This window comes from Pan paniscus, chromosome 19 (genome assembly GCF_029289425.2).
Source record: "Pan paniscus chromosome 19, NHGRI_mPanPan1-v2.0_pri, whole genome shotgun sequence".
Lineage (NCBI taxonomy): Eukaryota > Metazoa > Chordata > Mammalia > Primates > Hominidae > Pan > Pan paniscus.
This window is the reverse complement of record NC_073268.2, coordinates 92,322,818-92,345,935: the sequence shown is the minus strand read 5'-3', so window position 1 is coordinate 92,345,935 and position 23,118 is coordinate 92,322,818. Positions and strand designations below refer to the sequence as shown.

The window sequence follows — 23,118 nt, the reverse complement described above, 5'->3', positions numbered from 1 at the left end:
TCCAGCCTGTAATCCCAGCACTTTGGGAAGTCGAAGGGGGCGGATCACTTGCGTTCAGGAATTCGAGCCCAGCCTGGACAACATGATGAAACCCTGTCCCTACCAAAAATACAAAAATTAGGTGGGTGTGGTGGTGCACACCTGTAATCGCAGTTACTCAGGAGACTGAGGCAGGAGAATCGCTTGAACTCGGGAGGCAGAGGTTGCTGTGAGCTGAGATCTCACCACTGCACTCTAGCCTGGGCCACAAGAGCAAGAACTCCATCTCAAAAAAAAAAACAAAAGTAGGTAAACTGGAAAGACTAACCAGTCAGTCATGCAGTGCCTCAGGAGGAAAAAGGGGACAGTATGCGCTTCTTGTGGCTGTTCCAACAAATGACCAGAGACCGATCTGTGTGGCTTAAAACCACACAGATCTGTTATCTTACAGTTCGGGAGGACACAAGGCCAGTACCAGTTTCACTGGGCAGAAGTCAAGGTGTTGGCAGGGCTGGTTTCCTCTGGCAGCTCTGGGGGGAGAATCCATTTCCTGGTGATTTTCAGCCTCTAAGTGTGGCTGGCAGCCCCTGGTTCTGGCCATATCAGCTTCAGCCTCCTTCTTGTAAGGACCTTTGTGACTTCATCACTGCAGCCACCCGGATAATCCGGGATACTCCCTCCATCTCAAGATCCTTAATTGTACCTGCAAAGTCCCTTTTACCACGTAAGGTAATGCTCCCAGGTTCAGGGGATGGGGACATGGATATCTTTGGGAGTTTATATTCAGCACACCATATGACTAAAACCAAAATAATGGTTTTTCAGAACAAACACCTTGAAGTCCTAGACAAATGGACCTGACAGCTACAGAGGTGGGGGTGGGGTGGGAGGGAAACGGGGTCCTAGAAAGGTCGGTACAGTTTTCATTAAGGGCATCAGATGAGACTCCTGTCATTTCTGAGGATGACAGGAATTAGAAATAATGAGTGCCGGCCGGCATGGTGGCTCACACCTGGAATCCCAGCACTTTGGGAGGCTGAGGTGGGGGATCACCTGAGGTCAGGAGTTGGAGACCAGCCTGGCCAACATGGTGAAATGCCATCTCTACTAAAAATACAAAAATTAGCCGGGTGTAGTGGCGCACACCTGTAATCCCAAGTACTTGGGAGGCTGAGGCAGGAAAATCATTTGAACCCGGGAGACGAAGTTGCAGTGAGCTAAGATCGTGCCACTACACTCCATCCTAGGTGACAGAGTGAGACTCTGTCTCACACACACACACACACACACACACACACACACACACACACACAATTAGCCAGGTGTGGTGGCAGGAGCCTGTAATCCCAGCTACTTGGGAGGCTGAGGCAGGAGAATCTATAGAACCTGGGAGGCAGAGGTTGCAGTGAGCCGAGATTGCACCACTGCAGTCCAACCTGGGTGACAGAGTGAGACCCTGTCTCAAAAAAAAAAATGTATATATATATATAAAACACCACCAACTCTAAGATACATCCTGATTTCAGAGATGTTAAAATGTATGTGTGGGTGTCGGGGCAGGATGTCCATCTTAGAATCAGTGAATGTATTTTGAGTCCCAAATGGACTTCCTCATTTTTTTTGAGACAGAGTCTCGCTCTGTCGTCACCCAGGCTGGAGTGCAGTGGTGTGATCTTGGCTCACTGCAACATTCCCCTCTGGGGCTCAAGCAATCCTCCTGCCTCAGCCTCCCCGGTAGTTGGGACCACAGGTGCGTACCACCATACCTAGCTAATTTTTGTATTTTTAGTAGAGACAAGGTGTTGTCATGTTGCCCAGGCTGGTCTCAAACTCCAGAGCTCAAGTGATCCACCCGCCTCGGCCTCCCAGAGGGCTGGGATTACAGGCATGAGCTACCGCCCTGGCCTATCATATATTTTGTTCAAGATTTTGGCTCATTTGTTGTAATGTTAGGGCATGTTAAAGAAAAAATATTTTTGAGACAGTCTTGCTCTGCTGCCCAGGCTGGAGTGCAGTGGTACCATAAGGGCTTACTGCAACCTTGACCTCCTGGACTCAAGTGATCCTCTCACCTCAGCCTCCTGAGTACCTGGGACTACAGGTGCATGCCACCACACCTGACTAATATTTTGCATTTTTGAGACAGAGTCTTGCTCTGTTGCCCAGGCTGGAGTGCAGTGGCATGATCTTGGCTCACTGCAACCTCCACCTCTCGAGCTCAAGTGATTCTCCTGCCTCAGCCTCCCGAGTAGCTGGGATTACAGGTGCCCACCACCACGCCCAGCTAATTTTTTTGTATTTTTAGTAAAGATGGGGTTTCACCGTGTTGGCCAGGCTGGTCTTAAACTCCTGACCTCGGGTGATCTGCCTGCCTTGGCCTCCCAAAGTGCTGGGATTACACGCGTGAGCCACCATGCCTGGTCATATTTTGTATTTTGTAGAAAGGTTTTCGCCATGTTGCCCAGGCTGGTCTCAAACTCCTGGCCTCGAGCAGTCTGCCAGCCTTGGCCTCCCATAGTGCTGGGATTGAGCCACTGCACCCAGTCTCAATCCTGGCCCTCTACTCATGATGCAGGCATACCGCACAATTTCCATAAAGTCACCACTGTCTGCCAAAACCCATAATGGACGTTAACACCCAGTTTCAAAATCTTTATTTTACGTTTATGCTAAAGGACTCTACCAACCATGCAGGCAGGTCAAATTGGTCTCAGGTCAAATTTGTCTCAGGTGTGTTGTATGTGCTTACCTGGGGCTAGTGGCACGCCCCCACTGCTTTCATCCTGGTCTGTGCGAGGGCTGAACTGGCCATTACCAGAGCTTGTTCTCTTGCTTCTCAACAATCTTTTAATATTTATATTTATCTTTATTTGCTTTTGGAGTTGTTCATAATTATGAGCAATAATCAAACGCAGATGCTTTCTTACCTCTGGAGAAGTAAAAATGTTTAAAGGTGTCTATGCTTATGTGTAAGTCTCACGGTGTCTGCCGCCATCACCCTGAGAAGATGTACTGCTCAGTCAAAACAGTACGATAGTGGCATGTGCAAAAAAGATTTGGCTTGGCCAGGCGCGGTGGCTCACGCCTGTAATTCCAGCACTTTGGGAGGCCGAGGCAGGCAGATCACAAGGTCAAGAGATCGAGACCATCCTGACCAACATGGTGAAACCCCGTCTCTACTAAAAATACAAAAAATTAGCTGGGCGTGGTGGTGTGTGCCTGTAGTCCCAGCTATTCGGGAGGCTGAGGCAGGAGACTCGCTTGAAACCACCGGAAGGCGGAGGTTGCAGTGAGCCGAGATCGCATCACTGCACTCCAGCCTGGGCAACAAGAGCGAAACTCCGTCTCAAAAAAAAAAAAGGTTTGGCTTTAAAAAAGTGAAAGTGGAGGCCACTTTTTTCTAGTCCATTCCTTTTGTGTTCAGGGTCCTCTTGCAATATCGTTTAGTTTTGTTTTTTGAGACAGTCTTGCTTTGTCGCCCATGCTGGAGTGCAGTGGTGCAATCTTGGCTCACTGCAACGTTCACCTCCTGGGTTCAAATGATTCTCCTGCCTCAGTCTCCCGAGTAGCTGAGATTACAGGCGCCCACCATCACGCCCAGCTAATTTTTGTATTTTTACTAGGGACAGGGTTTCACCATGTTGTCCAGGCTGGGCTCGAACTTCTGACCTCAGGTGATCCGCCCGCCTCGGCTTCCCAAAGTGCTGGGATTACAGGCTGGAGCCACCGCGCCCGGCCCCTCTTGCAACATCTTTCTGATGCCGCTTTCCTCTGAGAATGAGCCCTGAAATCAGAAAATGGTCCTGGAGATCCCAGGTTGTCTTTTGTACCCAGATATCTGGCGCTCCCCAAGATGGCCACTTGGTGGCGCCAAAAGCTTTACTCTTCACCCTGCTTCCGTCTACATTTTCAAATGGCCCTCAAAGTTGGCTTGATTGTTTTGATAACCCACTAGCCCAAAGGCAGCGGGAGGGATGTCAAGACCAAAAGGGAAGTTAAGCCTCATCTTTGAGGGCCATTTGAACATATTCAGCTTGATTTTATTCAGGTGAAGGTAGATTGGCGATCGGAAAACAATTTGGTCATCTGTACACTGTCTCAAGACAGACAGACGCATGCCTGTGTGCAAAAGTCGCCATCAGCAGAGGGCCCCCTACAGAGGTTTTATTTCCAAGGTCTGTCACCATGGCCCACTAATAAGGAAAGATCCCTGCATTTCAGGACAGACTGTAAAGAAAGTTTGAAAAGCTACAAAAGCAAATAAAAACTACACTCAGGGCCGGGCGCTGTGGCTCACACCTATAATTCCAGCACTTTGGGAAGCCGAGGCAGACGGATCACTTGAGGTCGGGAATTTGAGACCAGCCTGACCAATATGGTGAAGCCCCATCTCTACTAAAAATATAAAAATTAGCCGGGCATGGTGGCACGCGCCTGTAATCCCAGCTACTCGGGAGGCTGAGGCAGGAGAATCGCTTGAACCCGGGAGGCAGAGGTTGCAGTGAGCCGAGATCGCGCCACTAAACTCCAGCCTGGGCGACAGAGCGAGACTCTGTCTTAAAAAAAAGACAAAGAGGTCAGACATGGTTGCTCACGCCTTTAATTCCAGTACTTAAAGTCAAGGTGGGAGAAGTGCTTGAGGCCAGGAGTTTGAGACCAGCCTGGGCAACATATTGAGACCCCGTCTCTACAAAAAGTTTTTAAAAGGTCACGTGGCCGGGGGCAGTGGCTCATGCCTGTAATCCCAGCACTTTGGGAGGCTGAGGCGGGCGGATCACCAGGTCAGGAGATCAAGACCATCCTGGCTAACACGGTGAAACCCCGTCTCTACTAAAAATACAAAAAAATTATCCGGGCGTGGTGGTGGGTGCCTGTAGTCCCAGCTACTCGGGAGGCTGAGGCTGGAGAATGGCACCGGGAGGTGGAGCTTGCAGTGAGCCGAGATTGCACCACTGCACTCCAGCCTGGGTGACAGAGTGAGACTCCGTCTCAAAAAAAAAAAAAAAATTAGCCAGAAAGCCAGGCAGCGTGGCTCATGCCTGTAATCCCAGCACTTTGGGAGGCTGAGGTGGATGGATCACATGAAGTCAGGAGTTCAAGACCAGCCTGGCCTACATGGTGAAACCCCATCTTTACTGAAAAATTCAAAAAATTAGCCGGGCATGGTGGTGCGTGCCTGTGATCCCATCTACTCAGGAGGCTGAGGCACTGGAAACTTGGAGGCGGAGGTTTCAGTGAGCTGAGATTGTGCCACTGCACTCCAGCCTGGGTGACACAGCAAGACTGTCTCAAAAAAAAAAAACAGTGAGATTCCTAAGTAGTCCTAGCTACTTGGGAGGCTGAAGGGGGAGGATTGCTTGAGGCCAGGAGTTAAAGGTTGCAGTGAGCTGTGATCATGCCACTGCACTCCAGACTGAGTGACAGAGTGAGACCCTGTCTCTAAAGTGTGTGCTTGTGTGTGTGTAGCCATAGTAACTGTTTTAATATCCATCTCTGCTAATTCTAACACATATGCCAGTGTTGAGTTGGTCTCAGTTGGTTGAGTTATCTCCTCATTATGGGTCATGTCTTCCTGCCTCTTTGTATGCCTGGCAATCTTTGATCAGGTGCCAGCCATTGTGACTTTTCCTGCATTGGATGGTACATATATATATATATTTTTTTCTTTTGAGATAGAGTCTTGCTGTGTCGCCCAGGCCGGAGTGCAGTGGCACAATTTCTGCTCACTGCAATCTCCGCCTCCTGGGTTCAAGCGATTCTCCTGCCTCAGCCTCCTGAGTAGCTGGGATTACAGGTGTGTGCCACCATGCCTGGCTAATTTTTGTATTTTTAGTAGAGACGGGGTTTCACCATGTTGGCCAGGCTGGTCCCGAACTCCTGCACTCAGGTGATCCGCCCGCGTTGGCCTCCCAAAGTGTTGGGATTACCGGTGTGGGACACCACACCCGGCCATATTTTGGTATTCTTACACATTTTATTGAGCCTGTTTCCCCCAGGACACAGCTACTTAAAAACAGTTTGATTGCTTCAGGCCTTGCTTTTATGATTTTATGATTTGTTAGGTGGGTCCATAGGTGTGTTCAGTCTAGGGCTGATTATTCTCCATTTCTGAGGCAACACTTTTCTGAGTACACTCTGCTCTGTGCTACTTGAATGATGAGTTTTTCCAAACTGGTTGATAAGAACAGGCACCATTTCCAGCCCCATGGCAGGCAGGGCACTGCTTCTTCAAGCCCTGCAGGTGGTTCTTTCCCCAATCTTGGGACGTCTCCCCACATGCATGTACTCATCAAATGCATGCTCATCACTCGGAGGGGATCCTCCACAGACCTCTGGAGTGGGAGTGGGCTTTCTGTCATCTCCCTTCTTTCTGGTTATTTTTTGTTTTGTTTTGTTTTGTTTTGTTTTTGAGACAGAGCCATGCTCTGTTGCCCAGGCCGGAGTGCAGTGGTGCGATCTCAGCTCACTGCAACCTCCGCCTCCTGGGTTCAAGTGATTCTCCTGCCTCAGCCTTCCAAGTAGCTGCGACTACAAGCATGTGCCACTGTGCCTGGCTAACTTTTGTATTTTTAGTAGAGATGGGGTTTCGCCTTGTTGGCCAGGCTGGTCTCAAACTGCTAACCTCGGGTAATCCACCCACTGAAAGTTCTGGGATTACAGGCATGAGCCACCACGCCTGGATAACTCCCTTCTTTCTGATACTCTATCCTGTGACCTTCAGTTGCCTGAATCTCCCTGAATGCTCACTTCTGTCTCCTCAACTCAGAGAGTCTGCCAGGCTCCACCTCAATTCCCCCTCCCTGCACTGCAGTCTGGAAACTCCAGCAAGGCAGCAAGCCAGGGTGATACAGGGTTCCCAGTTTTCCTTTCTCCACCGCTTGGGGATTATTGTCCTTCATAACTTGATATCCAGTATGTAGGAAACCACCGTTTCATAGCTGTTGTTGGGTTTGTTTGTTTTTTTTTTTTTGAGATAGAGTCTCACTCTGTCTCCCAGGCTGGAGTGCAATGGTGCTATCTCGGCTCACTGCAACCTCCGACTTCTGGGTTCAAGCAATTCTCCTGCCTCAGCCTCCTAAGTAGCTGGGATTACAGGCATGTGCCACCACACCCAGCTAGTTTTTGTATTTTTAGTAGAGACGGGGTTTCACCATGTTGGTCAGGCTCGTCTTGAACTCCTGACCTCGTGATCCACCCACATCGGACTCCCAAAGTGCTGGGATTACAGGCGTGAGCCACCGCGCCCAGCCTCAGTTTTGTTTTTTCTTGTCACAGACAGGAGGGTAAATCCAGCCCCTGTTAACTTCATCTTGGCTGGAAATGGCAGTGGTTCATTCTTCTTTTTCATGGATTCATAGCATCTACTGTATTGGTGACCAGAAATATCTCAGTCCCTTATTGATGATCTATCTTATCAAGATGCTGCAGACCCCATCATTGTATGTATAGCTTGGCATCCTTTGGTGAGGATTCATAGAGAAAATTCCTGTCTATGGAGTTTCTGGGTCCATGGGTTTGCATGTTTACATTTTATTTATTTATTTGTTTTTGAGATGGTGTCTCGCTCTGTTGCACAGGCTGGAGTGCAGTGGCGTGATCTCGGCTCACTGCATCCTCTGCCTTTTGGGTTCAAGTGATTCTCCTGAGTAGCTGGGATTACAGGTGTGCAGTACCACACCTGGCTAATATTTTATATTTTTAGTAGAGACCAGGTTTCACCATGTTGGCCAAGCTGGTCTTGAACTCCTGACCTCAAATGATCCACCTGCCTTGGTCTCCCAAAATGCTGGGATGACAGGCGTGAGCCACTGTGCCCAGCCTATACATTTTAAATATATGGTTTACATGCATTCCAGTATACACTTTTATCAGCAGCAATGGGTCAACAATGGAGCAAACTTTATATTTTATTTTATTTTATTTTATTTATTTATTTTTTGAGATGGAGTCTTGCTCTGTCACCCAGGCTGAAGTGCAGTGGTGCGATCTCAGCTCACTGTAACCTCTGCCTCCTGGGTTCAGGCGATTCTCGTGACTTGGCCTCCCAAGTAGCTGGGACAACAGGCACGTGCCACCACACCCAGCTAATTTTATTTATTTATTTATTTATTTATTTATTTGTTTTTAGTAGAGATGGGGTTTCATCATGTTGGCCAGGATGGTCTCAATCTCTTGACCTTGTGATCTGCCCACCTCAGCCTCCCAAAGTGCTGGGATTACAGGCGTGAGCCACCGTGCCAGACCCAGACTTTATATTTTAAACTTAATAAATTACTTATGTCCTTTATTTAAAGGCTAAGCAAAAGTCCAGAGAGATCACTTGTATTTTGCAGTTTTCCCCATCTTTTATGAAGAAAAATTACACTTTTTTTTTTTTTTTTTTGAGAAGGAGTCTCACTCTGTCGCCCAGGCTGGAGTGCAATGGCGCAATCTCGGCTCACTGCAACCTCCACCTCCCGGGTTCAAGCGATTCTCCTGCCTCAGTCTCCTGAGTAGCTGGGATTACAGGCATGCACTATCACACCCAGCTAATTTTTGTATTTTCAGTAGAGATGGGGTTTTGCCATGTTGGCCAGGCAGGTCTCAAAGTCCTGACCTCAAATGATCCACCCGCCTTGGCCTCCCAAAGTGCTGGGACTATAAGCATAAGCCACCGCGCCTGGCCACAAAAATTACATATTTTTGTACATGCCATTTTCAAATATGCAGATTCTCAAAAATATGGAGACCTAGCCTCCCAGAACATCAGTGTGTTTCTTTTCCTTTTCTTTTTTTTGAGATGGAGTTTCACTCTTGTCACCCAGGCTGGAGCGGAATGGCACAATCTCACGGCAACCTCTATCTCCCAGGTTCAAGCAATTCTCCTGCCTCAGCTTCCTGAGTAGCTGAGATTACAGACACATGCCACCACGCCTGGCTAATTTTGTATTTTTAGTAGAGATAGGGTTTCACCATATTGGTCAGGCTGGTCTCGAACTCCTGATCTCAAGTAATCCACCTGCCTCGGCCTCCCATCAGTGTGTTTCTTTATGTCAAGCTTAGCTTTTAGGACCAGAGGGCTTTTTTCTCCAGGGGCCCTAAATCATCCTAGTCAGAACTTCCAGATTTCCTTTCTTCCCACTCTGTTAGTGAATATTTTGACTGTTATTGATTTCCTTCTTCCTCTCCAACCAGGGCTCAGAAACACTTACGGGATTTTCTAAGCGCGGAGGGTTCACTTCCTTAACATCACCTGAAGGGACTCTAAGCGGAGCCTCTACCAAGCAACCAAGTATTGAGCAGGCTCTGGATTCTGCCAGTGGTCTTGGCCCGGATCGGACTGCATCAGGATCTGGTGGCACAGCACACCCCTCTGATGGGGTTTCCAGTAGGGAACAAAGCAAGGTCCCCTCTGGTACTGGGAAACAGCAGCAGCCGAGGGCCCGTGATGAAGCTGGCATACCACGACTCCATCAGTCTTCTACATCCCAATTCAAATCAGACTCAGATCGTCACAGGAGTAGAGAGAAGCTTACCTCGACACAACCAAGAAGAGATGCACAAGATGCACGTCCTGGTCCAGTTCAACAGGACTTACCCTCGGCCAGAGACCAGCCCAGTAGGGTGCCCGCTAGCCAGAGTCAGGTCCATCTAAGGCCAGATCGTCGTGGGTTAGAACCAACTGGCATGAATCAGCCTGGATTAGTGCCTGCTAGCACTTACCCACATGGTGTGGTACCCCTCAGCATGGGTCAGCTTGGTGTGCCACCACCTGAAATGCATGATCGGGAATTGATACCATTTGTCATGGATGAGCAATGTATGTTGCCACCATCAGTACCTGGCAGAGACCAGCAAGGATTGGAACTACCTAGCACAGACCAACATGGTCTGGTTTCAGTCAGTGCATATCAGCATGGTATGACATTTCCCGGCACAGACCAACGCAGTATGGAACCACTTGGCATGGATCGGCGTGGATTTGTAATATCAGGCATGGGTCAGCAAGGACTAGTACCTCCTGGTATGGACCAGCAAGGATTGACATTGCCTGTCGTCGATCAACATGGCCTGGTTCTACCTTTTACAGACCAGCATGGTTTGGTATCACCTGGTTTGATGCCAATTAGTGCAGATCAGCAAGGTTTTGTGCAGCCCAGTTTGGAAGCAACTGGCTTCATACAACCTGGCACAGAGCAGCATGATTTGATCCAGTCTGGCAGATTTCAGCATGCTTTGGTGCAGCGTGGTGCATATCAGCCTGGCTTGGTCCAACCTGGTGCAGATCAGCGTGGTTTGGTCCGGCCTAGAATGGATCAGTCTGGTTTGGCCCAACCTGGTAGAGATCAGCATAGTTTGGTACAGCCTGGCACAGGTCAGCATGATTTGGTCCAATCTGGCACAGGTCAGGGTGTCTTGGTACAGCCTGGTGTAGATCAGCCTGGCATGGTCCAACCTGGCAGATTTCAGCATGCTTTGGTGCAGCCTGGTGCATATCAGCCTGGCTTGGTCCAACCTGGTGCAGATCAGATTGATGTGGTGCAATCTGGTGCAGATCAGCATGGTTTGGTACAATCTGGTGCAGATCAGAGTGATTTGGCTCAACCTGGTGCAGTTCAGCATGGTTTGGTCCAACCTGGAGTAGATCAGCGTGGTTTGGCACAACCTCGTGAAGATCAGCGTGGTTTGGTCCCACCTGGTGCAGATCAGCGTGGTTTGGTCCAACCTGGAGTGGATCAGCATGGTTTGGTCCAACCTGGAGTGGATCAGCGTGGTTTGGTTCAACCTGGTGCAGTTCAGCGTGGTTTGGTGCAACCTGGTGCAGTTCAGCATGGTTTGGTCCAACCTGGAGTGGATCAGCGTGGTTTGGTTCAACCTGGTGCAGTTCAGCGTGGTTTGGTCCAACCTGGAGTGGATCAGCGTGGTTTGGTTCAACCTGGTGCAGTTCAGCATGGTTTGGTCCAACCTGGTGCAGATCAGCGTGGTTTGGTCCAACCTGCAGTGGATCAGCATGGTTTGGTGCAACCTGGAGTGGATCAGCATGGTTTGGTGCAACCTGGAGTGGATCAGCGTGGTTTGGTCCAACCTGGAATGGACCAGCGTGGTTTGATCCAACCTGGTGCAGATCAGCCTGGTTTGGTCCAGCCTGGTACAGGTCAGCTGGGTATGGTGCAGCCTGGAATAGGTCAGCAAGGTATGGTGCAACCTCAGGCAGATCCACATGGCCTGGTACAACCTGGTGCCTATCCTCTTGGTTTGGTACAACCTGGTGCATATTTGCATGATTTGTCTCAACCTGGGACATATCCACGTGGTCTGGTGCAGCCTGGAATGGATCAGTATGGTTTGAGACAACCTGGTGCATATCAGCCAGGCTTGATAGCACCAGGCACAAAGCTTCGTGGCTCTTCAACATTCCAGGCAGATTCTACAGGTTTTATATCAGTACGTCCATATCAACATGGTATGGTACCTCCTGGCAGAGAACAATACGGCCAGGTGTCACCACTCCTAGCCAGTCAAGGTTTGGCATCACCTGGTATAGACCGAAGGAGTTTGGTACCACCAGAAACTTATCAGCAAGGTTTGATGCATCCTGGCACAGACCAGCATGGCCCAATACCACTGAGTACAGGTTTGGGATCTACACACCCAGATCAACAGCATTTGGCATCACCTGGCCCGGGTGAGCATGACCAGGTATACCCAGATGCAGCTCAGCATGGCCATGCTTTCTCTCTCTTTGACAGTCGTGATTCAATGTATCCTGGTTATCGTGGCCCAGGGTATCTAAGTGCTGATCAGCATGGCCAGGAAGGTTTGGATCCAAATAGAACACGAGCCTCGGACCGACGTGGAATTCCTGCCCAGAAGGCCCCAGGCCAAGATGTCACTCTTTTCAGGAGTCCAGACTCCGTCGACCGAGTCTCATCAGAAGGGAGCGAAGTCTCGAGTGAAGTCCTGAGTGAGCGACGCGATTCACTGTGTAGAATGAGTTCTAGTTTCCCCACGGCAGTGGAGACATTTCGTCTGATGGGAGAGCTCAGTAACCTCTATGTGGGGCTAAAGGAGAGTATGAAGGATCTGGATGAGGAGCAGGCCGGCCAAACCGACTTGGAGAAGATCCAGTTCCTGCTGGCACAGATAGGTGGGTGCCGCTTGCCGATAGAGGAGAAACCACTGTCTCTGTTTTCAGTTGGTTTCATCCTTTTCTTCCCCTGGCCTCAACTCCTGGCTGCTACACATCTCCCTGAGTACCTGAAAACAGCATGTCATTCAGAGCATGTCCCACAGCCTTCAGAGTCCAAAAAAATGGGTGGGCAAAGGAGAGAACTAAGCCCCAGGAGAGGAGTGGAGCGGGTTCTTGTGGCTTTGTCAGGCTCTCTGCACAGCAGCTGGGGAAAGTGTCTGGTTATAGAGAGCAGTAGCATTGGGAGGTGGGCGGGAGAGAATGTTGAAGAATTAAAAACATTTTGACTGGGAGCAATGGCTCACACCTGTAATCCCAGCACCTTGGGAAGCAGAGCTGGGTGGATAGCTTGAGGCTGAGTTCGAGACCAGCCTGGGTAACATGGCAAAACTTTATCTCTACCAAAAAAAAAAAAAAATTAGCCAGGCGAGGTGGCACACACCTGTAGTCCCAGCTACTTGGGAAGCTGAGGTGGGAAGATTGTTGGAGCCAGGGAGGCAGAGGTTGCAGTGAGCTGTGATGGATCACTGCACTCCAGCCTGGGTGACAGAGCAAGACCCTGTCTCAAACAAAACAAAATTTAACATTTGCCTGTTCCCAACTCCAAGCCCAGAGAGTAACTAAGATTTTTTGCAGTGGTTGGAATTCAGGAGTCAGTTGTCCCAAAGCCCTTTAGGATGTCAGGCATTAGGTGGATGTTTCATGGGCTAAGGACAGCTCTCTCTCCCTTCTTCCCACCTCCCTTTCCCAGTCACCAGGAGACACAGGATAAAGTAATAGGTCCTGCTGTCCTCTAGGGTAGCTTCAGTGTTGCAGGGGCTGGAAATGGAGATTGGGAGCCCACTAGAGATCTAACCCCTCTGATCATAAGGCCTCTGCTTTCCATAGTCAAAAGGACCATACCTCCTGAACTGCAGGAGCAGCTGAAGACCGTAAAGACGCTAGCCAAAGAAGTTTGGCAGGAAAAAGCAAAAGTAAGGAAGAGTCAACCCACTTTGTCTTTTTTTTTTTTTTTTTTGAGATGGAGTTTCGCTCTTGTCGCCCTGGCTGGAGTGCAGTGGCACCATCTCAGCTCACTCCAACCTCCACCTCCCAGGTTCAAGCGATTCTCATGCCTCAGCCTCCCGTAGCTGGGATTACAGGCATGTGCCACCATGCCTGGCTAATTTTGTATTATTATTTGTATTATCAGTAGAGATGGGGTTTCTCCATGTTGGTCAGCCTGGTCTTGAACTCCCGACCTCAGATGATCTGCCCACCTTGGCCTCCCAAAGTGCTGGGATTACAGGCATGAGCCACCACGCCCAGCCCCCACTTTGTCTTTTAATGCTAATAATAGCACTTTCCATTTGTATTTTATGGATTAAATAGCCCTTTCTTTTACATTATTATCTAATTGGATCTTTGCAATCTTATCAGATAGGAACTGCACCTTGGGTATCATCGTGTTCATTTCCCGGATCTAAAACCTGATGCTCAGGCTGGGCACGGTGGCTCATGCCCATAATCCCAGCACTTTGGGAGGCCAAGGCAGGAGGATCACTTGAGCCCGGGAGCTCGAGACCAGCCTGGGCAACATAGCAAGGCCTTATCTCTACAAAAAATTTAAAAATTAGCCGGACATGGTGGTGCATGCCTGTAGTCTCAGCTACTTGGGAGGCTGAGGCAGGAGGATCACTTGAGCCTGAGTTTGAGGCTGCAGTAAGCTATGATCACGCCACGGCACTCTAGCCTGAGTGACAGGGCAAGACCCTGTCTCTAAAAAAAAATTTTTTTAAACTGATGCTCTAAGCTATTATGATTCAGCTGAGCCAAATAATGAGGGCTTTGCTCTTTTCTTTTTTTCTTTTTTTTTTTTTTGAGACAGAGTCTCGCTCTGTCGCCAAGGCTGGAGTACAGTGGCGCAATCTCGGCTCACTGCAAGCTCCGCCTCCCGGGTTCACACCATTTTCCTGCCTCAGCCTCCCAAGTAGCTGGGACTACAGGTGCTCGCCACCACGCCCGGCTAATTTTGTGTATTTTTAGTAGAGATGGGGTTTCACCGTGTTAGCCAGGATGGTCTCGATTTCCTGACCTTGTGATCCGCCTGCCTCGGCCTCCCAAAGTGCTGGGATTACAGGCGTGAGCCACCGCACCCGGCCTTGCTCTTTTCATTATCTGTGGCAGCCTTGGAGTCCAGTTTGTGGATTTTCTGGGGCCAGAGGTCATTGCAAGGGACGGCCAGATCCCTTCAGACATTCTCCTTTTTTTTTTTTAAATTGAGACGGAGTCTCGCTCTGTTGCCCAGGCTAGAGTGCAATGATGTGATCTCAGCTCACTGCAACCTCTGCCCCCTGGGTTCAAGCTATTCTCATGCCTCAGCCTCCCAAGTAACTGGGATTACAGGCATGCATGTTCATGCCCAGCTAATTTTAGTATTTTTAGTAGAGACAGGGTTTCACCATGTTGGTCAGGCTTGTCTGGAACTCCTGACTTCAGGTGATCCTCCCACCTCAGCCTCCCAAAGTGCTGGGATTACAGGTGTGATCCACCATGCCCGGCCCAGTCATTCCTTTTTTTTTTTAAGACTGATTCTTGCTCTGTTGCCCAGGCTGGTGCAGTGGCACAATCTCGCCTCACTGCAACCTCTGCCTCCTAAGTTCAAATGATTCTCATGTCTCAGCCTCCTGAGTAGCTGGGATTACAGGCGCCAGCCACCACGCCCAGCTGATTTTTGTATTTTTTAGTAGAGATGGGTTTCCCCTTGTTGGCAAGGCTGGTCTTGAACTCCTGACCTCAGGTGATCCACCCGCCTCGGCCTCTCAAAAGTGCTGGGATTACAGGCGTGAGCCATCGTGCCTGGCCCAGTCATTCTCTTAATGCCAGCTTTCTACATCCATGGGATGGATGAATGGGCGGATGGAGGTCCACAAGGGCTCCTGGCTTTTGTCGGAGGGGGTTGGGTTAGTAGAGGGAACGGGGAGGGCTGGCATGAGCTGCATGCAGGGGCACACTTGGGAAGCGGGAGCTCAGGCCTGCCTGACCCTTCTCATTCACTGGGTTTGTAGGTGGAAAGGCTGCAGAGGATCCTGGAAGGGGAAGGGAATCAAGAAGCAGGGAAGGAACTGAAAGCTGGAGAGCTGAGATTGCAGCTGGGTGTCCTCAGGTAAAATGCCCCAGCTAAGAGCAGCTGGTCCCCTGGAATCACGAATTCTCAGCCAAGGAGGTGATGGCGGCCAGTGGCTCCCTTATGCCCCTGAATGGACCACTGTCTTTGGCCTGGATTGTGTCTGCTCTTCACATTGTCCATGTCTAGTTCAAGGAACTGGTAGAAGTTCCCCAGGTTCCCAAAACAACTCAGGACCAGGTCTTGGAAAAGCAAAAATAAGCTTCTTAGACTGTGTCCCCAGTCGGAGGCTGAAGGAGACCACTTCTGACGGCCCCTCTGAGCTCTCTCTTTGCAGTGCCCAGTCCTACCGCCCAGAAGCCTCCCAGGACAGAGGCATAGCCCGGGACTCCCTAGACAAAATCCAGTGGAGGGGGGTGGAGGGTGAGAGACCTCCAGCTGTGTCTGCATCCCCCTGCGTCCCTGATGGCCCAGGCTCTGCATGGGTCTGGCCTGAGTGTGGAGTCTGGCAGTCTCTCATCGTGCACCACAGAGTCACCGTGGCTGACATAGAGAAGGAGCTGGCCGAGTTGAGGGAGAGCCAAGACAGGGGCAAGGCTGCCATGGAAAATTCTGTCTCTGAAGCCTCCCTTTACCTGCAGGACCAGGTGAGGATTCCCCACTCTTCAGATCCAGGGACCAAGGGCCCTTCTCAGAGCTGGCTTGGCCCTGCCCTCCCACCTCTCATCAAAAACTAGGTCCCTCCCATCCTCTGTGTGTGTGTGTGTGTGTGTGTGTGTGTGTGTGTGTGTGTGTGTGTGTGGTGTGTGGGCAGGGGGTGGGGGGGCGGTGGCGAATGTGTCCAGGATCCAGATTCCTTATCCAAAGCCAGCTCTGAGTCCACAAGTGGCAAGGGAAAGGAACCCCTACAACACCTGTTTACCTCCCATTCGATCTTTCCCTATCTTTTTTTTTTTTTTGAGATGGAATTTCGCTCTTGTCATCCAGGCTGTAGTGCAGTGTCGCCATCTTGGCTCACTGCAACCTCCGCCTCCCAGGTTCAAGCAATTCTCCTGCCTCAGCCTCCTGAGTAGCCAGGACTACAGGCATGTGCCACCACGCCCAGCTAATTTTTGTATTTTTAGTAAAGATGGGGTTTCACCATTTTGGCCAGGCTGATCACGATCTTTCCCTATCTTTTTTATGATATAATTCATATATCAATAAATTCACCCTTTTAAATTGAATAAGGTAGTTTTTAGTACAAAGTTGTGCAACTATCACCACAATCTAATTCCAAAACATTTAATCACCCCAGAAAGAACCCTGTGACTCTTAGCAGTCTCTCCCTGTTCCCTTCTGTCACTCAGCCCCTGACAACCACGAACCTGCTTTCTGCCACTATGGATTTGTCTATTCTGGACATTTCATATAAATGGAATCATGCAACATACACTTTTGTATCTGGCTTCTTTCACTTAGCATGATGTTTTCAAGGCTCATCCATGTTGTAGCATGTGTCAATACTCCATTCTTTTTTATGGCTTCATAGCATTCCATTCTGCGTCTATGCCACAATTTCTTTATCTAGTCATCAGTTGAAAGACATCTGGGTTGTTTCCATCCTTTGGCTATTGAATAATGCTGCTATGCACATTCATGTATACATTTTTTTTTTTTTTTTGAGACAGAGTCTCGCTCTGTTGCCCAGGCTGGAGTGCAGTGGCACGATCTCGGCTCACTGCAAGCTCTGCCTCCCGGGTTCCTGCCATTCTCCTGCCTCAGCCTCCCGAGTAGCTGGGACTACAGGCACCTGCCACCACGCCCGGCTAATTTTTCAAAATATTTTTAGCAGAGACGGGGTTTCACTGTGTTAGCCAGGATGGTCTCAATCTCCTGACCTTGTGATCTGCCCGCCTCGGCCTCCCAAAGTGCTGGGATTATAGGCGTGAGCCACCGCACCTGTCCATAATAAGTTGTTTTTTTGTTGTTATTTTGTTTTGTTTTTGGGGATGGAGTTTCGCTCTTGTTATCCAGGCTGGAGGGAAATGGCACAATCTTGGCTCACTGCAATCTCCAACTCCTGGGTTCAAGTGATTCTCTTGCCTCAGCCTCCCAAGTAGCTGGGATTACAGGTGCCTGCCACCATGCCCAGGTAATTTTGTATTTTTAGGAGAGAATGGGGTTTCACCATGTTGGCCAGGCTGGTCTCAAACTCCTGACCTCAGGTGATCCACCCGCCTCGGTCTCCCAAAGTACTGGCCTGGCCTCATGTATAAGTTTTTGTGTGGGGCCGGCTGCAGTGACTCACGCCTGTAGTCCCAGCACTTTGGGAGGATGACGCAGGTAGATCACTTGAGGTCAGGAGTTGGAGACCAACCTGGCCAACATGGTGAAACCCCATCTCTACTAAAAATACAGAAAATAGGCCAGGTGTGGTGGCTCACGCCTGTAATCCCAGCACTTTGGGAGGCCCAGACGGGTGGATCACGAGGTCAGGAGTTCGAGACCAGCCTGACCAACATGGTGAAACCCCGTCTCTACTAAAAAAATACAAAAATTAGCCGGGCGTGGTGGCACGTGCCTGTAATCCCAGCTACTCAGGAGGCTGGGGCAGGAGAATCACTTGAATCTGGGAGGCAGAGGTTGCAGTGAGCTGAGATCGCACCATGCACTCCAGGTTGGGTGAAAAAGCGAGACTCCATCTCAAAACAACAACAACAACAACAACAGAAAATAGCTGGGTGTGGTGGTGGTGCACACCTGTAATCCCACTTTCTCAGGAGGCTGAGGTAGGAGAATCACTTGAACCTGGGAGGCGGAGGTTGCAGTGAGCCATGATCGCGCCACTGGACACCAGCCTGGGTGACAGCGAGACCCTGTCTCAAAAAAAAAAAAAAAAAAAAATTATAGCCACTTTAGTGGGTGTGAGGTGGGATCTCATTATAGTTTTGATTTGCGTTTCCCTAGTGACTAAAGATGCTGAGCATCTTTTCATGTGCTTTTTGGCCATTTGTATACTTTCTTTTTCATCTTTTTTTTTTTTCTTTGAGACGGAGTCTCACTCTGTTGTCAGGCTGGAGTGCAGTGGCGCAATCTCAGCTCACTGCAACCTCCGCCCTCTGAGTTCAAGTGATTCTCCTGCCTCAGCCTCCCAAGTAGCTGGGATTACAGGCGCCTGCCACTGCACCAGGCTAATTTTTTGTATTTTCAGTAGAGACGGGGTTTCACCTTCTTGGCCAGGCTGGTCTTGAACTCCTGACCTCGTGATCCACCCGCCTCGGCCTCCCAAAGTGCTGGGATTACAGGCGTGAGCCACCACGCCTGGCCTGTATACTTTCTTTAGAGATAAAATATACATATCCAAATCCTTCATCCATTTTTTCAGGTGAGTTATTTGTCATTTTATTGTTGAGTTGAAAGAGCTCTTTACATGTTCTGGATGCTACACTCTTATTTGATAGATGACTTGCAAATATTTTCTCCCATTCTGTGGGTCATCTTTTCATTTTCTTGACAGTGTCTACCTTTAAGCCTTGCAATGCAATTCTTGGTCATTTTCTCACTAAGGAGTGTCTGAATCAGGAGCAGCCCTCTGAGTGCTCACAGAAGAACCACCTAGGAAAAGCCACTGGGCCAAGCGGGTTCATGTCAGGAACCTCTTTGTGCATTTTTTTTTTTTTTTTTTTTTTTTTTGGAGACAGAGTTTTGCTCTGTTGCCCAGGCTGGAGTGCCGTGGCACCATCTCAGCTCACTGCATTCTCCACCTCCCGGGTTCAAGTGATTCTCCTATCTCAGACTCCTGGGTAGCTGGGACTACAGGTGCACACCACCATGCCTGGGTAATTTTTTTGTATTTTTAGTAGATACAGGGTTTCACCACATTGGTCAGGCCAGTCTTGAACTCCTGACCTCAGGTCATTCACCTGCCTTGGCCTCCCAAAGTGCTAGGATTATAGGCATGAGCCACTGCACCCCGCTTTTTTTTTTGAGACAGAGTTTCGCTCTTGTTGCCCAGGCTGGAGTCCAATGGCATGATTTCAGCTCACTGCAACCTCTGTCTCCCAGGTTCAAGCAATTCTCCTGCCTCAGCCTCCCAAGTAGCTGAGACTACAGGCACCCACCAGCACACCTGGATAATTTTTGTATTTTTAGTAGAGATGGGGTTTCACCATGTTGGCCAGGCTGGTCTCAAACTCCTGACCTCAGGTGATCCACCCACCTTGGCCTCCCAAAGTGCTGGGATTACAGGCGTGAGCCACGTGCCTGGCCCGCTTTGTGCTTTGAGCCACATTCCAGGCTCCCAAGTTGCTGGAACTGTGGTGTGCCCCATGTCATGACCCCGGGCCAGGAGTCCTGCCTGAGGAGCAGCTGGGAGCGTTTAAGAGTCACCTGTCAGTCCAAGCTCATGTCTGGCTGTCCCAGGACCACACTCAGGCGACAATCCACTTCCTGTTGGGCTGGCCTAGCCTCCTTTTGCAGGCTTTTTTTGGAGGCCCCCGCTTCCACATGCCCCATCTTTAGCCACCTTGGCCTCCTGCCTTTCTCTGAACGCACTCCTATTCTTTCCTGCTGTTCTTTACACAGATAGCTGCGGCTTAGTCTTAAGACTCCACTGAAATGCCCATTTTTCTGGGAGGCCTCTTCCTCTTTTCGAGAGAGAACTGGCCAGTCCTTCTGCATTCGGGGCCCTCGGAGGTACCTGCCTCCGGGCAGGCTCTTCTGGTTGTAAGTGGCAGCATCTCTGTGAGCCCAGGCAAGAGGGTGCTGCCCTGGGGATGTGCAGCTGTAGGCCGTGGAGGAAAAGGGAACTTCCAGGCCATGGGGGCAGGCCAGGGTGGGCCACCCCACCTGTCCCTCTGCATCTGCTTTTGTGGGTACCTGTGTCCCTCTCCTTACCCATCCTCTCAGCCCCCACGTCACTCTCCCATTCCACTCTCAATCCACCTTGCTCTCCCTCGCGCTCCGCAGTGGCTGCCCCAGCCCTGCAGAATCCTTTCTGTTCCATCACCCACTCCCCAGAGAGGAGCCCAGGTTGGCCCAGCCTCTCTTTTTGAGCCAAGCAACATGTCGCAGGTCTTTGGCCAGTTGAGGGACCGGCTGCCCTTGGATCAGCTGTCTACCTGGGAACTCTCATTTGGGGTGACGAATGGGGCCTGCGGGATGCAGAGGAGACCACCGGGGCAGCCTTCAAGGCACTTGCCCTGGAAGGGGTTTGCACCGCCCAGCCTAGGAGAGGCCCCTGGAGCAGTGTCAGCACCTGCCAAGTTCCTGTATCGTGAGTTATTTACATGCTAGGTGGATGGAGCATGTCCGTTCCCCCTGGCATGTGAGCAGGAGCGTGTGCAAGCCCACCCCTCACAGCCCCAGAGCCTGGGGCGGGGCCTGTGTGTCATTAGGGTCCTCTGTGTGTTTATGGCCCGGCTAACTGGCAGCAGCACTTTACGATTTAGCTAAAGAAGAGATGTTCTCATGCTGAGCTGGTGGGCTGGCTGGAGAAAGCTCCAGAGGCCTTCCTCTGGCAAGGGCTTGGTTCAGTGTTGACACTGTGTTCTCGGAGAACTCTCTCTACTCACCATTTACTGGATAGATGCCCATGATGGCACATGCTCTGGGAGGCACTGAGGATGCAGCAACTGCCCAGGGCACGACAGGGGAGAGGCACACAGGCTAGGGGCAGTGCCAGCATGGGCAGAGCGTGGCCGTGACTGGCCTCACTGCCCTGCTGCTGCCGTCTCTCCTGCATGCAGTTGGACAAGCTCAGGATGATCATTGAGAGCATGCTGACCTCCTCCTCCACGCTCCTGTCCATGAGCATGGCCCCGCACAAGGCCCACACCTTGGCTCCTGGCCAGATCGACCCTGAGGCCACCTGTCCAGCCTGCAGCCTGGATGTGAGCCATCAGGTCAGCACGCTGGTGCGGCGCTATGAGCAACTCCAAGACATGGTCAACAGCCTGGCCATCTCCCGACCCTCCAAGAAGGCCAAGCTCCAGAGACAGGTGGGGCTCTGCTCGCCTCCCTCCTGCTGCAACTGGACATGGCCCCACAGGGGAGGGCCACCCTGCTGCAGACCCACAGAAGTGGGGCGGGTGTTTGGGCCTCAAGGTCAGCTCTCCGTGGTGGAGCCCTTTAGCCAGATCCCACAAGAGTCCCTGGTCTTTCTGCAGGTCCACAGCGAGGGTAGCAGCAGAACTAGCTTTGGGGACAGGAGACCATGGGGAAGAGCTGGCTTGATGGGGTGGGACAGCACAGGCTGGCTGAGGACAGATCAGTGCCCTTCGCGTGCCCTGGAGACACAGGCCCAACTGTAGGAGATGTTGACTCCCTGGCACGCAAGTCTTCCAACCCCTTCTCAATTTCCCTCGAAAGGGCAGGCTTGCTGGTGGGGGCGGGCACAGCCACAAGTCCTGGGTCCTGCCTCTTGGGCTGAGGAACTCAGATTTGGGCCAGGAGAGGAGGGGAGAATAAAGCCCACAGCCCAGCTCTCAAGTGCCCCGGGACAGCACATCACTCCTGAGCCTCCATCACCTCTAATGACCCCTGACCGGCAGGCCAGGGTCACAAGGCTAGTCCATGGGGATGTAGGTGACTGACGCTTGTGTCCTGTGGGGGTGGACACCCAGAAAGGGCAGACAGAGGGCCTCCCGCACTGTTAGTGGAAAATTGTTTTCCATTGTTTTTGAGACAGGGTCTCCCTATGTTGCCCAGGCTGTTCTTGAACTCCTGGGCTCAAGTGATCCTCTCGCCTCGCCTCAGCTTCCCAAAGTGCCAGAATTACAGGCATGAGCCACCGCTCCCAGCCTTGGAGATGTTTTAAGGGCCAACTTGCCTGGGGCAGCGATATTATGGCAGCAGGGGGTGGGATTGCGCCAGCAGCCTCCGAGAGCCTTCCCATCCCTCCTGCCGCAGGACGAGGAGCTGCTGGGCCATGTGCAGAGTGCCATCCTGCAGGTGCAGGGTGACTGCGAGAAGCTCAACATCACCACCAGCAACCTCATCGAGGACCATCGGCAGAAACAGAAGGACATTGCTGTGAGCGACCGCAGGGTGGCTGGGATGGGGCCGGGGCTCAATGTGGTGCCCTAGCCCCGCAGCTGCTGGCTCTTTTTTTTCTCTGTTCACTTGGCCTCCCCAGATGCTGTACCAGGGTCTGGAGAAGCTCGAAAAGGAAAAGGCCAACAGGGAGCACCTGGAGATGGAGATCGATGTGGTGGGTGCCAGGCCCCAGGAGCCACGCTGTGTCCCAGGGCGGTCTCGCCGACCGTTGTTTGAGAGACTGAGTGGAGGGGAGCTGGCGAGACGAGTGTGGGCTCTCAGAAACCTGCCTGGTGATAGGGGTCGACACCCCCGGGGAATGGGGCCCCTCCATGGCCATCTCCCAGATGCGGGGACCTCTGTCTGTCTCTGGGCAGAAAGCCGACAAGAGTGCTCTGGCCACCAAAGTGAGCCGTGTCCAGTTTGATGCCACCACGGAGCAGCTGAACCACATGATGCAGGAGCTCGTGGCCAAGATGAGCGGGCAGGAGCAGGACTGGCAGAAGATGCTGGACAAGCTGCTCACAGAGATGGACAACAAGGTGAGGCAGGGGCATGGCGGGGCTCTCCATCCCACAGCCCTGCCCCCAGGATCGGGACAGCACCACCTTCTCCTGGGTCAGCCCCCTACCTGCTTCCTTAGAGGTCCCCTGGCCCCTCTTTCCCCGCCACAGCTGGACCGCCTGGAGCTGGACCCAGTGAAGCAGTTGCTGGAGGATCGGTGGAAATCGCTGCGACAGCAGCTCAAGGAGCGCCCCCCACTCTACCAGGCAGACGAGGCGGCTGCCATGCGGAGGTGAGGCCTGGGAGGCAGGGGAGGAGGCTGGCACGCTCTTCAGGGGGTGAG

The 23,118-nt window shown here is 51.3% G+C and overlaps 1 protein-coding gene across 2 annotated transcripts in view; it reads left to right on the top strand.

Moving 5' to 3' along the window:
* Positions 1-23,118, top strand: part of QRICH2 (glutamine rich 2) — a 37,463-nt gene that overhangs the window by 5,701 nt on the left and 8,644 nt on the right. For both annotated transcript variants that reach the window (XM_034942933.3, XM_014342202.4), the window contains exons 4-12: positions 9,154-12,106; positions 13,037-13,122; positions 15,196-15,293; positions 15,787-15,901; positions 20,984-21,235; positions 22,146-22,268; positions 22,372-22,446; positions 22,649-22,813; positions 22,946-23,067. In XM_034942933.3, coding sequence (XP_034798824.3) covers positions 9,154-12,106; positions 13,037-13,122; positions 15,196-15,293; positions 15,787-15,901; positions 20,984-21,235; positions 22,146-22,268; positions 22,372-22,446; positions 22,649-22,813; positions 22,946-23,067 — 3,989 coding nt within the window. The remainder of the gene's footprint in view (positions 1-9,153; positions 12,107-13,036; positions 13,123-15,195; positions 15,294-15,786; positions 15,902-20,983; positions 21,236-22,145; positions 22,269-22,371; positions 22,447-22,648; positions 22,814-22,945; positions 23,068-23,118) is intronic.